This window comes from Staurois parvus, unplaced genomic scaffold (genome assembly GCF_062004578.1).
Source record: "Staurois parvus isolate SC_StPar_1 unplaced genomic scaffold, SC_StPar_1.0 ptg000704l, whole genome shotgun sequence".
Lineage (NCBI taxonomy): Eukaryota > Metazoa > Chordata > Amphibia > Anura > Ranidae > Staurois > Staurois parvus.
In genome coordinates this window covers 1165001-1181446 of record NW_028318500.1, presented here as the reverse complement: position 1 = coordinate 1181446, position 16446 = coordinate 1165001, and the positions used below count along the sequence as shown (strand labels likewise).

At 41.2% G+C, this 16446-nt stretch overlaps 1 protein-coding gene across 2 annotated transcripts in view; it reads left to right on the top strand.

Moving 5' to 3' along the window:
* Positions 1 to 122: 122 nt before the first annotated feature.
* The window catches only part of LOC149445890 (tRNA (32-2'-O)-methyltransferase regulator THADA-like), a 58641-nt gene continuing 42317 nt past the window's right edge, over positions 123 to 16446 (top strand). For both annotated transcript variants that reach the window (XM_089653181.1, XM_089653182.1), the window contains exons 1-8: positions 123 to 257; positions 5054 to 5231; positions 8874 to 8960; positions 10056 to 10083; positions 10229 to 10377; positions 11123 to 11245; positions 12973 to 13093; positions 15428 to 15573. In XM_089653181.1, the coding sequence (XP_089509307.1) occupies positions 163 to 257; positions 5054 to 5231; positions 8874 to 8960; positions 10056 to 10083; positions 10229 to 10377; positions 11123 to 11245; positions 12973 to 13093; positions 15428 to 15573 (927 nt within the window). In that variant the 5' untranslated portion in view covers positions 123 to 162. The remainder of the gene's footprint in view (positions 258 to 5053; positions 5232 to 8873; positions 8961 to 10055; positions 10084 to 10228; positions 10378 to 11122; positions 11246 to 12972; positions 13094 to 15427; positions 15574 to 16446) is intronic.

Sequence of the window (16446 nt, the reverse complement as noted above, 5' to 3'; positions counted from 1 at the left end):
AAACACAACTACATAATCTTTCTTCAGTGGAACCTGTTAGATCTCTGAAATAGGTGCAGTATTCCTCCTGAGCAGCAGGTGGCGCTGTGTGTAGTCGTCCTGCTCGGTGTATGTGGCCGGGCAGTAACAGCTGATGGCAGCCTCCTTGGCACACGTGTGGAGATGATGAGGGGTGCAGGGCAGTGTGCCCGATTCTACCAGGACCTGGGGCTCACCTCACTCTCTGTGGTGGCGTTGAAGCTCGAGGAGTTTGGGAAGTGAGTATGGTGCAGGTTATTGTCAGCTAGTGCGGTGTAGCATCCCTGATTGTTCGCCCTGTGTTTATATTCGATATACAGTATAGCTAGCTACTATGGGAGGTTACATATTCCCTCACACCGAGTTATCTAGGAGATGATCAGCAGGCCTGACTACAAATCATTTAATCACATTAGACTACAGGCTAATGCAGTAAGGCTAGGTTCACATTTGTGTGCTGCAGGAATATAAGCAAAATCCTGCAATGCAAAAAAAGCGCACAGCCCGATATATTGCATCCTCACGGTGTGCGCCAAAGAACATAGTAACAAGGTACCATGCATTTTGATACGCCACGTTTAAAAAAAAAAAAAAACAAAAAAACAAAAGGCTTGTGCACTCCTTTGTGAGATTTTCAAGCTGCCCTAAGCGTGACGCAAAACCGCATGCTCCATCGTACCTGCATAAGCGGAGCCTAAAATATCTAAAAGAACGTTGCAGCAAGATATTACCCACCACATTTCAGCTGCCTGGAATTTGATCATTCAACTATTGAAGTAGAATTAAAAGGAAAACCTTTTTTTTTCCTTTATTCTTTGGATAGATTGGAGAGGGATTAGAACACTTGTCAGGTTTTTACTGCTGTCTGTCCCCCTGTGTAGGGCTCATTCACACGTGCAGCAGTGCCTTGTGTTTAACCATTTGCCTACAGGGCACTTATACCCCCTTCCTGCCCAGCCAATGTTCAGCTTTTAGTGCTGTCGCACTTTGAATGACAATTGCGCAGTCATGCAACACTATACCCATGTGAAATTTTTATCATTTATTTCACACAAATAGAGCTTTCTTTTGGTGGTATTTAATTGCCGCTGGGTGTTTTATTTTTTGCGCTATAAACAAAAAAAAGAGCAAAAAATTTGAAAAAAAGTTTTTCTTTGTTTTTATTATAAAATTTTGCAAAGAGGTAATTTTTCTCCTTCACTAACATGTTGATGAGGCTGCACTGAAAGGCAGCACTGATGAGGTGGCACCGATAGGTAGCACTGTTATGCAACACTGCTGGGCGCTGACGGGCGGCACTGCTGGGCGCTGACGGGCGGCACTGCTGGGCACTGATCATCAGTGCCCTGATGATTGGTGCTGATCATCTGACAATTGCCAGTTATCGGTAGTACTTACAGCATGAATAAAGTGCAGCCGATAACTGGCAAGTGCATTTGCTGGTCATCTGCTGTGTCATTGGATACATCACGTGATCAGCTGTGTCTGTAGATCATGGAAATCGCCGGGTGCGCACGGGAGGGCACGTTTTGGGAGGACGTCATATGAAGCCCTCCCATTCGGCTATAGCGCGGTTGGTAAGTGGATAAGCAGCATTTAAAGTGTTACTAAACCCATGACCTTGCATTCTATCTGGTCTCCCACAGTACACAGAACATGGAAATGTAATTATTTTAGTAAATATAAACTGCTATATACCTTTTCTCATCAGCAGTTAGAGCATTCTTGTGACTTCTGTCAGTGTCCAGCTGAGCATTGCCTAAAGCTTGTAGCTGGAGTTTTTATTCTCCTCTCAATGTCCTATGAAACTACAGGACCCCTGACCCTCTCTCTGGATAGTGCTGATTGGCCCTATGCTGATCACATGCACGCTCCCAAGAAAAAAGAAACTCTCCGGCAATACACACCAAACCGAGCATGTGCAGCTTGCCCCCATGGTTCTGTTCTATCAGCAGATGGATTGGGGTCTGTGGGGGAGAAAAAAGGGAGGCTCAGACAGGATCAAACATCCTTTGTACACAATGCAGAGGATTAACCCCTTGGGTTCCACAGTGAGTTTAACAGGCATGCTTTACTGCATATACATGGTTTTACTGTTGAGGGTTTAATAACACTTTAAAGTATATGTGAACCCTCACCTTGTAAAACAACCTATTCACACTGCATGGGTGTCACCGGCGCATGCGCTCTGATGGAACAGCTTACTTGTGCCGCCCCTTCAGAGCTTCATGCCATGTCCGAAACTCGCATGCGTGGGAGTGACGTCATCTCGGCTTGGCCAGCCAGACGGCTGGAGCACGCAAACCTGGAAGGAAGACTGGGTGAAGGTGGAAGCCCTGGGCCGCTGGAGGGCTTCGTTTTAGGTAAGCACTTCACAATGTGCTAGTATCCGATGCATACTATCACATTATGTCATTGTCGTCTAAGTTTTTTTTTCTTTCTCAAAAAGGCCGCGGTTTACTACCTCTTTAATCGCCTTTCAATGCCTGCCATGAATATTACAGTGGGCAGTACATAGTACAATACACAGAGGACTGGTAGTGATGTGTTAAAAGTTAAAGACAAACTTTACCTTCTGTAAAAAAAAAATAAATGCACGTGATTTTGCAGGTAAAAAAAAATGTGCATTTATATTTTTTTTTTGTCGCAGAGCCTGCAAAGTATTGCACCCCTGATCAGTAGATTGTGGATGCAATGTCAGGCTCCTGCAGACACTCCTGACAGTTATTCAGTTGCAGGAATTGTCAGTGATCAATGCGCACTGATTTAGTGGCAGACAGGCCTTCTGTTTCATGAATTCATAGATCTCTGTGAATGAATGATGTGGCCAGGGGTGGACTGACCATTTGGAAACTCGGGCACTGCCCGATGGCCCAGGGTCTGTAGGGGGCCCCATGAGATGCCCCTGGTACCTTTTATCATAGGCTTTTTTGAGTTTGGGCAAGCACACAGGCCCCATGATCCCTTATTGCCCGGGGGCCCCATGAGTTGTCAGTCCGCCCCTGGACGTGGCTGTGTGTGCCAAGCCTCACACAGCCATGCTGTTTTTAAATGTGTCACATTGGGGTATTGGGGGGTGAGTGGGGCTGCTGCATTAGTAACTTGTTACACCCTAAATGCCAGTTCACACAACAAAAACGCACTTCGGATGGGTTTTTGCTTATAGTTCACACCACACTCCCTTCTGGTGCATTTTTGATGCAGATGTTGTGTTCTAGTACAGTTGTGTGCAGAAAAAAGCAGCACGTTCTATCTTTTTTTCTGCACTAGAACACACTGAAATCAACTGCACTGGTGTGAACTAGGGCCATTGGAATACAAGGAAAACACTGTATGTATTTTGATGCAGAAAAATAATGCAGTGGACTGTATCTGGTGTGAACCAGCCCTAAATATGGGTGTAACAGGTTACTAAAGGTGTTTAAGCAGCATGTCGCTTTAAGCTAGGTTTACACTTGTGCAGGTAACTGCTGCTACGGGACTGCACCTGTTCCATCAGCCACAACCACCCACACAGAAAAACGTGCTGCCACTCAGGAGATGCGTGGGGTACCATTACTCCTGATGGCACTCCCACACACTGGAAACAGCGGCACAATTTCCCACACTGGGAACTGAAGTGCACCATGCAGTTTTTCTGCAGCCACATTTTCTGGAAAGGTTCAGGAACTTTTTCCCTGTGTTTTCAGTGGATACAACAGCCCATTCAAATGATTGGGCTGCTGTGCACAAGTATCACAGACGCAGGGAAACAACATTTAGGCCTCTTTCACATGGGCGCTCCCTATATCCGTTTTTCATCTGTCCGTTTACAGATGAAATACGGACACCCATGTGTTTCTGTGGACTAGCGGATGTAAATGAACAAGCATCCGTTTACATCTGTTAATGTCCATATCCATTAACGTCCTTTTTTTGTACGAAAGAAAACCCTATTTTTCTTCTGTAAAAAAACCCAAAATGGACAAAAAATGAACATACACGAATGAAAAAAACTGATGTAAACTGATCCGTTTTTTTCTTTGAAAAAACGTGACTGAACTGATGGGAAAAAAAATGGAACACTCGTGTGAAAGGACCCATACACTATATTGCCAAAAATATTGGGACACCCCTCCAGATCATTGGATTGACTGCAGGTATACAAAACCAAGCACCTAGGCATGCAGACTGCTTCTACAAACATTTGTGAAAGAATGGGTCGCTCTCAGGAGCTCGGCGAATTCAAGCATGGTACTGTGATAGATTTAGATTACTAAATATTCCACGGTCAACTGTTAAATTGCGCTTAGTGTTAACACTCGTTTATGCATGTTTGCACATTTTTTCTGCCCAAACACTCTTTTCCTGAACACATTAATGAAGTTGATTCTGTTTTTTTCCAGCCTGTAAATGTTCCTCTTCTAAAATGCCTGTAATCGCCTATGTGTGCGTGAACACATAGGCTAACATACAGGTCCATTTACAGACAAAAAATAAATGTGAAATGCTGTAAAAGCAGATATTTCTGCCCACTGTACATGAGTCCTAAACCATCCCTGAAAGTTTGAATTCGCTTTGAGGAAATACCGTATGTCTTGGAACTGACAGTTTCATAAATTAAGTTCATTGCTTCTAGTTTTACGTGGGGTAGGGAAGAGGCAACTCTGTCAAGCTTTTATTGATTGCTGTATTCCCTTTGATGAGATTTTCTCTTTGACAGACATAAAAAACAAGGGGGAAGTATGGGAGAGTTGTCAACGGAACAGGTGTCCCCTCTGGGAGTTGTCCCCTTTCCTTTTCCATGGACAGAATTTTAGATTGCTCCTAATTTTGTGTCTTGATAACATTGGTTACTGGAACAGAAATGGGAGTGAATCTCCCCAAAAAAAAGTATTTTGATTAAAAAGTAAAAAGAGGATCTAATCCTTACCTGCTCACGTTGGAACTAAAAAAATACAATTTTGGCTGGAGTTACATTTTATATTTGTTTTACAGTTTTTACTATTTTGCGTGAGATTCCAGACCAGTAATGATTAATTTGCTTCTTTTCTAGGGCTTCAGCAAAGCGCTGTAAAGAAAAGCATCTGGATGAAGCTAACCATGGACTCGAAGGTGCAATGCAGGCTTTGGGAGACCTCAGCGAGGAAAATTTCCTTCCTTTACTCTGCTGCATCTTTGCCTGTCAGATGGATTCTTGCAACAGCTCCAATCTATTCTTGAGACTTGAGAAGGTGAAACTCCAAGTTATGTAATTTACACAGCAAGTCAGAGGCAAAATCAAGTATAAAACTGGATCAGTTGGCAGCTTAAAATGACCCCATGGCCAGGCTATAAACATGTAAGCATTTACATTAGGGTTGCATCAATACCTGTATTGGAGTCTGTACTAAACATTTGCATGAGTACTCGTGCAAATGCTCTGATACCTGAAACCTATACCTTTGCAGTACGATTTGAGCCCATACAAAATTAATTGCACTGCAAAGGTATCGGTGAGTACAAGTATCGGTACTCGTACTCGCTGTTAAAAAAACGGTGTTAGTGCAACCCTGATTTGCATATTTTTCACAGGCTGTAAATGAACTTTAAAATGAGCCCTCACTGATCTTTGTAGCTACAGGTACTATGGAAGCATTCTTACTCAAAATATTCAGCAGAAGCACTAAAGTCATTGTTTTAGCCAGCTCAACTCACTCTGCTTCCAGCAATACTGACTGACATACTCCAAATGATTCTGCCCACACAGCGGAGGTTGCTTGTACATAGAACAACATATAGGGTTAACATTTTAGACTATGCGGGTGGCTCATGTAGCAGTCCACACCACTCTAGTTCAGATACAAAAATGTCTCCATGTAGCTAAAACAGCAAAACACTGGAGGAAAGCGAGTTCATGGGCTTCGATCCAACTCTTAGTAACAGAATCAAGGGCCCATATCCGCTGCAATGGAGGGATCCTCTAGCCAGCAAGCCCTTACATTGTGAATTTTTCTTTCTGGTCCGATTTTCATAGGTATCCCGGTACAACGGAAAATTGGAGTTGACCACGCTTTTCCAGAAGAGGGGAAATTTTTTTCCAATGCATCTTGATTAGGCTCCATGCACACGGGGCGTTTTAATAACGCTGGCAATGTTAGCTGTGTAAAGTCAAGTTAAAAACGTGAGGTTTTTCAGTGTTTTTGCATTAGCGTTTAGGCCTAATTTTTTCTGCAGCTGCATTTTTTAGCTTTTTTTTTTTTTTTTTTTTTTTCCAGCCAAAGAATGCCCCTACCAAAAAATGCTAATTACAGTCTGTGTACATGAACACATAGGATAACATGGTGGGGAGTTTACTGGCTGTAGAAAAAAATGCCAAAAGCCAGTAACAGCAGCTGTAAAAATGTCCAGTGTGCATGAGGACTTAATTTCATAGCAAAAAATACACCAGACCCAGAAATATTCAGCAGTCATAGAGGCCAAGGCCTCCACCAAGCCCAGCAAGCATATCCTTGGATCCAGAGTGAAGTGGGATAGGGCAATTGTATTGATATCTACCACGTTCACCCAATATTGAGAGATTTAGAGACAGGTAGAGGTGAATACCTTGAATGATTTCTGTGCTTTTGCTGTGAACTTTGAAGATGAATTATTTTAGCGTACAGTTACAGAGGTCAGTGAGGGCTTATTTAAAGTGGTTATAAACCCTTACATATACACAGTGAAGGGACTGGTCTGAGATGATACAGAGAGATGAGACAAATCCTCCTACATCAGTTATACCTGTCTATCTGCAGTCTTCTCTTCTCTACATCCGTTCAAAGTGCTGAATTTAAACAGCTTATCGGAGAGTTCAGAGCAAAGGAGCAGAGAGCTGAAATTACACACTGTAGAGGTCAGTGAGGAGAGCTCTAAGAGATGATTGGGGGGGAAAGGGACACACCCCTCTCCACACAGCTCACAGGAACAGAGCTGAGGCTGTCAATCTACTGGAGGTCCCTCCCTGTCACAATTTTTCTCTTGGTGTCAGCAAAATTTGTCAAACTCATGCAGACAGGAGAAGAACAAAGCAGCAGACAGATATGACACTTAGTGCGCTTAATTGAGACAAGTACACACTATAGCAGGATATGCTTTGTTCATGTTTCATGTCTGAGGTTTACAACCACTTTTAAAAGCTCATGAGCTGCTTAAATATACAGTTATGGCCAAAAATATTGGCACCCATGCGTTTCTGTCAGATAATGCACCACTTCGCCCAGAAAATTACTGCAATTACAAATGTTTAGGCATTCTCATGTTTGTTTCTTTTGTTTGTATTGGTATGAAACAAAAAAGTAGAGAAACCAAAAGCCAAATCTGACACATTCCACACAAAACTCCAAAATTGACTGAACAGAATTGGTACCCTCCATTTAATATTTGGTAGCACAGCTTCTTGTAACCATCAATGAGTTTCTTACACCTCTCTACTGGAATTTTGGACCGTTCTTCTTTCGCCAACTGCTCCTGGTCTCTCAAATTGGAAGGGTTCCTTTTCCCAACTGCTGTTTTGAGGTTTCTTTTTCTAAGAACAGTAGAATGATGGGCTTTACCAAAAAGCTGTCATTTTGTTCAGTCTACCTACAGCACGTTCTTCCAAAAGGATTTTGGCTTCCTCAGGTAAGTTTTGGCAAACTCTAATTTTGGCTTTTTTTACGTTTCTGTGGCAGCAGTGGGGTCCTCCTGGGTCTTCTACCATAGCATCTCTTTTCATTCAGATTGCAGTGTGTGGTGCAAGATGACACAGTTGTAACCTGTGCCTGAAGGTCAGCTTGAATTTGGAAGTTGATCAAGATTCTTTATCCACCATTCATACAATCCTTTGTTGCAATCCAGTTTTTCTCTTTCGTCCATGTCCAGTTGCAGTGCCATGGGCTGTAAACTACTTGTCAATGTTGTGCACTGTTAACACTGGAACATTAAGATCTGTTAAGTGATACAGGTGAGTTTATTTAGAAAGTACAGGAGCATCACAAACTTGGAATGCAATCATTTCTTACAGTTTTGAGAGGGTGGCAATAATTTTGTCCAGTCCATTTTTGGTGTTTTATGTGGAATGTGTCAGATTTGGCTTTTTGTTTCTCCAACTTTTTGTGTCATAACAATACAAACAAAAGAAATAAACATGAGAATGTCTAAACATTCAATAAATCAATATGTTTGAGGTTTAGAAATGCTCATTAATGTTTTGCGGTTAACTCTTACACAACCTAATACTCCTAATTCTCATGAAGAATATTTGGAGCCAAGACAATAGACTTGATTCGTTTAGTCTGCAGAGTTTTTTTAACTTTTTGGAAAATGTCTGAGTAACCTGTCCAAACCTTTGCTCTTGATGTCTCAAGTTATGTAAATTCGGAGAAGTCTTGAAGTGCAGCAAAGGATAAACAGATAACTGGGCAGCACAATGGTTAAATGGTTAGCACTTCCACCTGACAGTACTAAGGTCGTTGGTTCGAATCCCAACCATGGCACCACCTGCCTGGAGTTTGCATGTTCTCCCTATGCCTGCGTGGGTTTCCTCTGGGTACTCTGGTTTCCTCCCACACTCCTAAGACATGTTGGTAGGTAAATTGGATCCTGTCTAAATTGACCCTAGTATGTGTATGCATAAATGTAAGTTAGGGACTTCAGATTGTACGCCCCTTGAGGATTATGGACTGATATGAATGTACAATGTATATGTAAAGTGCTGTGTAAATTGACAGCTGTAATAAGTACCTGTAATAAATACAAATAAAATATCTCCCCTCCTTTTCTAACTGGGACACATCTCAATGTATATGCCTTCTACTGTGTGTTTCTAATCTTGCATGTGCTCTGGTTTTTTTTTTTTTTTTTTTTTTCTCTTTTAGATGTTATTGAAGATGTCACAGACAAGACCCTGTCTGGTAACACAGCAGAGAGAACTATTGCTGATGTCCATTTTGGAGAATAAAGAGGTAAGGACGTGAAGGGGAGCAATATTATGTAAATTCAGGGAAAAGTCAAAGTTTACATCAATCACATTTGTTTCTTGCAGCTATGTGAAACTTGCATGTGTTTACAGTGGACCTTTAGTCAAACAGTATTCCCCCTTCCACTTCCACTTTGAGAAAAAAAAAAGCTTTCTTTAATTAGTTTTTATTTTTCTTCTGAACCTGCCCCACATAGGTCTCTTCCTACTGGCTCCTAGGATACCGATGTCACATATTCCAGGAGGCATTCATTTCCACTATTCATGAAGACGTGGCACTAGGTCTCGCACATGTGCAGACAGAGATCTGGCACCATGTCTGTTAACATGTTGTCCTATGAATTTTGGAAAGTAATCTCCTCTGGGATATGTAAAATCAGTATCCCAGAGGGCATTACTGTACACTATGCATAGAACAACATATATGGGCATGTGTGAGATCTGGTTCCATGTCACTGGGAGGCTGACTGCAAGAAGTAGGAAGAAATATCCAGCTCCCTATGACCGAAAAAAAATAAAGGGAAGATGGCAGTGTGAGAAAAGTAGTAGGAGAGCAGTGCAAGAGAATAGGACAGTGCTGGATCTGCTATGCTTTTATTTATATTATCACATCAGTAAACGAGCACCAAAGTTAAGGGGGAACAAGGCTAACATTTTCAATGGGAGGGTGAAATTTAAAGCATACCTAAAGCCAGAGATGAAGTGGTGAGTAATAATATCTCTCAATGTGTTTTTTGCTTTCTGTATCCCAATTATCAAGATAAATTTTTCCTGTGACTGTTATTAATGGGCCTGAAAGTGGGGGAGAAAGGATTTTGAGTTACCAGAACAGGGATAGAGGAAACAAATCTTCCAACAGGGACAGTTGTTACACTTTGAACTGTCTCAGTGAGGATTTCCCTTACATTGTAGAAATTTCTTCACACTTCCTGTTGTCTCTGCAGGACAAAGTCAAGAGAAATCTTGAAAACTTTATTTAAAATATACAAACACAAAAATATATAAAAAAATTTTTGTTACTACTGTATAGAGTTTATTGGTATAAACAAATCTAAAACTGTCTTTATATCATTAATCACAGGTGCTACATGTTGGAGATCTGCAGGCAGGTACTTGTCTCTGTTGTTGCATTGTGGTTTTCATCTAGAGAATACTTGTTTCTGATTTCATTCAGCCTAGCTTTCCGTTAGGTTTGAATTCGCCATAAGGTGGTGTCATTTGTCTCATGTTATGTGTTTTAATTTCTTTCCGCAGTTTGTATGTTTTTGGAAGGAAGCCATTCAGGACGGAATTATTTTACCCAGCACCTACCTGCCTTGCTTTCAAAAGTCTCTGTGACTTTGTGTGCAGTGGTTAACGATCATGTCTCACAAAGTGTTGAACGCACTCATCTTTCTGTAAAAGTAAGATTGTGGGGATCTGGTGCAATAGCTTTTCTAGCCAAGGGTGTCATTTTCTAGATATAGTTGTGCATCATAACATACAAGTGCATGTAAACTCTAACAGTGATCCTGTCTTATTTGGTCTGTTAAATATACCATTAAAACCATTCTGTTATCTCTTCAATAAGTCCAAGAAATACATACTGATCCTACCAGAAATCTGATGAGCTCATAACTGTCCGTGCTTTCTTCCTCTGCTGACTGTTATCAGTTACGATAGTTCTAGGTCTCTCTGTGGACTACAGAACAGCTCCATCAATGTTATGCTGTAGAGGACAGGGGCAGATGTTCTGTAGTCTTCAAGAGAGCGAGAGATGATATGTTGTCCTGTCCTGTAGAAAGACTGCTAACTCTCAATATTTACAGTATGATGAGTGAGCATTGTAACCGTAGGACAGGATAAGTGTTATTAGCAGTATCACAGGGAGAAAATAAAGAAGAAAAAAAATTAATGCAGCCACCCACATGTAAACTGACAGTAAACTCTCTGGTTTTAAAAATAATCCAAGTATATTTTCTTAACTCGTGAGTACCTTTTTTATATTGCTCTATCTTCTCCAATTTAAATTTTTTTTTTTTAATTTTTTGGGGAGAAATCTGAAAGCACTGTAACTGCTTAAACAATGTAATAACTTATTCCTCATGTTTAACATCACATATTGTTTTTGTGTCTGTATTTGTTTTTAAACCATATGTTTTCTTACAGTTGTGCCTTCAGCTGTTTAGGGAACTAGCAGGAAATGTTAGTCCATTCATTTGGGATTCTCCTCATATCCCGAACCCCATTGAAAGCATTCTGGAATCCCTTCTGCATATAATTATAAACCAGGTAATTAAAATTGCTGGCAGACATGCAGATCAGGTCATTTACAAACAAGTCAGCCAAACGTGTTCACAATTAGAAAATACATCAGAATGTCTTTTGGTCAATTTTCGATCTATAATGACAACAGAACTCTACAGCTAACTTGGGGTAGCATATATTCATTAGAAGGTGTACACATATATTATACCTGTAAGTCACTGGCTTCTTCCGGGTATAAACTGCTGTACAATCACAGTGGGAGAAACCTGCTGATTAGCTGTATCCAATCATAGTCCAGAGCCCTGTGTTGACAATCAGCACAAGGCTCTGTACAGAGAGAATGATCTCTGTTTTTTCTCCCTGACAAGCAGGGAGAAGAAACAATGAGATCTTTAGTAAAAAGCAGCACATAGTACACAAATTAACACTTGTTAAGCACACACTTAACCCCTTGATTAACCAAAATGTTAACCCCTTCACAGCCTGTGTCATTAGTACAGTGATAGTGTATGGTATTATCACTGCTCACTGTTTTGGTGTCACTAGAGATGTCAGTGGCAGTTCGCACCCAGTGTTTGTGTCAGATCACAGTCCCACTATAAGCTGCTGATCACCGCAATTCCAAGTGTAAAAAAATAAAAATTCCAGTAGATATTCCATAGTTTGTAGATGCTATAACTTTCATGCTAACCAATCAATATACACTTATTGGGACTTTTATTTACCAAAGACATGTAGCAGAATACATTTTGGCCTAAATGTATGATGAAATTAGATTTTTGTTTACATTTTTTTTATTGGATATGTTTTATAGCAGAAAGTAAAAAATATATTTTTTTTTTTCTTTCAAACTTTTCGGTCTTTCTTCGTTTTCATAAATTAAATTAAAAAAAAACCCAGTGGTGATCAAATACCACCAAAAGAAAGCTCTATTTGTGTGACAAATAATGATATAAATGTGCTGAATAGCAAAAAATGGATCATGAAGATGGTAAAACCTTCCAGAGCTGAGGTGGTTAAAGCAGATTGAAAAGACATAAATAGGCGCAGCTCTGCAATGAACAATTCATCTTTAAAAGTATTTTAATTTTAGTAAGTAACTGAATTTGTCTAGAATTAGCCTACTGTACACCAGAGCTAAGAAAGTAGGAGGGAAAAGCAAGCACAAGGCGCTAATAAGATTACAGTGCAAGGATCATGCTGATAGGAGGAGAGAGCAGAGGGACAGGCTAATTGCTGTGTTGCCTTTCCATCATTGTCCAGTCATAAGATGGATATGGGAAAGAGACCTGTCAGTGGAAGTGAATATGCAGCAAAAAAAATCTTTTCTCCTCCCCTGCCAGTCCTGTGCTTTTTGCTGTATAAATGGAGATCACCTTCAGCCAAAACACAGCAATAAGAAGCTGTCAGGGATTTTTTTCTAACATTTACTCTGTCTACCAAAGAAAAGAAAAAGTTTTGGTTGGCTCTTTAAGCCACTGCTTTTCCAGACTCCATACTGAGAATTGGATTAAATCAGTGACTGAACCAAACTAAATGAAATAAAATAAGACTATATTCTTACAAAATGATATGAATATTTACGGAGAGACTTTGCAATAGCATGTGGATTAATTCTAGCCCTAGATGGGCAGGTGTATAATAATTTATTTATTTATTTTTATTTTTACCAGTAATCCCTGACCTAGTTTGTTTTTACTTGCTTTGACTGAGATTCTAATGCTTATTTGCTTACTTTCTCCTTTTTCTAGAATTTTAGTCGAGATGTTAGGTTGTTGGCAGGGACAGCTGTGGCCTCTCTAGCAAATACTGGGCCGGTTGTGGAATCTGCTGCCCAAGCTGCCATGAACCTTATACAGCAGATGACACATGGTGAGTTGGTCATAATAGAATTTTTTTTTTTTGTCCCTCTTTAAAATCACAAGTAAAGCCCTGTACACCCGTAAAACCAGCATCTGATCAGTGCTGACAGCACTGACTGGTGTGTTCTGGTGGAGTAGGGGGTTGGGTGCAGTCCCCCTGTCATTGGGGAGATCGCTGTACTAACATCGGATAGTTAACTCCTGAGCTCTTCAGCTTTTTTGTTTTTTGTTCGTTTATCCTTCTGGGTTTAATGAAAAAAAAAAACTGATGGTGTGTACCCAGCATAAATCAGATTGAGCAACCTGGTTTTTCCACCACTATGTTTTAAGCTTCACCCTTCTGACCTTGCATGATTTCTGTGTTGGCCTTCTGATTCTGTTTCTGAACTGGTTATTACTCTGTCTGGTTTTCTGACATGTGAACACCACCTGTCTTGATATGAACCTGATCACAGCTCTGTTTCACATTTGGTACTTTTCCTGATCATTGTTGTACTGTTAGCTGCCAACAGGGAGATAATGCAAAATGGCTTAACCTGGGAATTGTGTCAAACCCATCCCTCACCATCTGGAACTCCTGGGAAAATTTTTTACTTCTAGTGCCTTTGCCTCTGTAAGAACTCTTTGCCACCAGCTGTAGAGTTTCCCTGCTTTGTACCAACTCACAACCTGGTCACTTCAGGCTTTTTCTTTATCACCAAGTTCCTGAACTTCCAGCCTCTGCTTGTTTGCATAATTCCTTCATCCTGCTTTGTCTGTGCAAACCCTGAACCTACATTTCAGGCCCTGGTTACAGCTTTAACAGAAACACCTTAATCACTTCCCTCTGACCTGGTGTATATATGCAGCCTATCACTGGGTGAACTTTAACGACAAGTGGCCGCATGTATGCGACCCTAGTAAACACTTTGCTCTGCTGAGCATATACTAATTTTGGTAGTGTAAATATTAATGTGCAATGTATGTTCCTTGCTAAAGTGATACTAAAGGCAATTTTTCTTTTAAAAAAAATAAACATGTCATACTTACTTGCTCTGTTTAGTGGTTATGCACAGAGCAGTCCCGATCCTCCTCTTCTCGGATCCTCCACTGATGCTCCTCGACCCTCCCTCCTATTGAGTGCCCCCAGAAAAAGCTGCTTGCTATGGGGGCACCCAAGCAGGCTTGCTCCCGAGCCGCTGCTTTACGTGTCCACACAGAGCTGAGGTTTGGCCCACTCCCTCTCTCTCCTCATTGGTTCACTGGCATTGGCTCCCACTACTGTCTCAGCCAATGAGGAGGGCGAGTCCGCAGGCTCTCTTGCACATCGCTGGATTGCGATGGGGCTCAGGTAAGTATTAGGTGGACTGGGTGGGCTACTGTACACAGGATTTTTACCTTCATACACAAAACCTTGAGCCTTTTAAACCACTTTAAAGAACATTAATTATCAAACTGTTATGGGTAATATTCCACTTTAAAGCAGAACTTCACCCAAAAGGGGCAGTTCCGCACTTCCTCCTCCTTTCCCTCTTTCAGATTTGGCACATCTTTTTTTTGGGGTGGGTACCTGGTTTTTGACAGGTACCCACTCCCCCACTTCCGGTCAGATCGCTGCAGCGCTCTGAGCAAAAGTTCGGCCCCCCCCCGCAGCCTTCTGGGACATGTCCCAGCTCCCAGAAAGCTGCAGAACCAATGAGATAGCACAGAGCAGCTCACGCATGCGCAGTGAGAAGCTGGCTGTGATGCTGAAATTTGTCACAGCTGGCTGCCCACAGTTCGTATGCCATTACCAGGGACAGAAGCCCGGTGAAGAGACTGGCCAGGTGAGGACACCTCTGGAACCTTGGGCAGGTGAGTGTCTTAATTATTACAAGTCATCAGCTGCAGTTTTTTTGAAATTTTTAATACAGAACTGAAGAACCGCTGTTAGTCCATTGAAATTTGCTAGCATTTCCAACACTGGTGTATCTTACCAGATTGACGTTACTTCTGTACAAGGGATTCTCCTTCACTCCTGCATCGAGTGGAAACACCTTAACAGAGGAATTGGTGTTACTGGCCAGCTCCCTAGGTGACCGTAAAGAGAGAACAAAAAGACAATAAAAAAAGAAAATAATGCAGCTACCACGTCTGTTTGGCAAGTTGCAACATATTAATTTTTTGGATTTTTTGGGGGGTTTAGATATGCTTTAAAACGTTGCATACAAAAGTACTATGTGCAGAAAGTAAATGGTATCCAAATAATTCAGCAACATCGGTGTTTGTATATGATAAACCACCTGTTCACAGAGATGTTTGTTAGTCCTCTAATTATATGCTAAAAGGTATTGTACAGTGTACTTACATTATGGTTACTTTACAGGCCATGGCGATGTTCAGTTTGGAATGCTGCATGTGTCTCTCCCTTTTACACCTGTGGATGAACTAGGGCTGCTTGCACTGTTAAGGGGGCTACTCACTTGTGGTCGTGAAGAACTGCTTACCAGTGTCCTGCATTCCCCCTGCCAGGTAACAGCAGCCTTCCATGTATTGCCTTATACTTTATAAACCATCATATTTAATGTTTGGTTAAAGTAATATGGGTTCTTACAGGCCACAAATCTGTGTCCTGTTTAATTGCTACTCCTGTTTATCTGCACAGGAAAGGAGCAATTATTGTTATTAAGAATTCCTAAAAATTTGGACTTCAGTGCTTTTGCTGAACACAAATATTAGTATATCATAGAAAGACCTATAGGGAGTATGTTTGTTACCAAGCTGTACATACCAGTCTACTACTCCCTATAGACCATTCTAATAGATGTAGAGCACTGAGTTGAAGGTATAGCATATTACCTAGGCTGACTAGAGTGGAAATTAAACTGTTTTTAACACGATAACCAGCCCAGTAGAATGCAGTCTTGAGAAGAAAGCACAACAAATTGACAACTGGATATAATCTATATGAAGTAGGGGCATTCATACATTAAGTGCATCCAGACAGTTCTGCAGATGTGTGCTTTGGGGAGCAGGGGAATGGATGCAGATTCTGCTTTAGATAATGTATGATGCATGTTTAATATATTAAACTCTTGAGTAGAGGCATATGCATAAGAAGTGCAGCAGGAGTAAGCATTCACTTTCATTTGCTGCACTTCTCTGACTTTAAAGGCATTGTAAACCTCTGAAATGATGAATGAACACAGCATTTCCCTCTGTAGTGTGTACTTGTCTCAATCCTAAGCACTGAGTGCTCTCTCTACTCTCTCTTCCCTGTGCTGTCTGCAGTAGTCATTTTTGACACACAATATTGGGAGATGGCCCTCCACACGCACACATAATGTGATTGGCAGCCTCAGTTGTGCTTTTTTCTGTATGAATGTGTAGAGGGGGACATGTCCT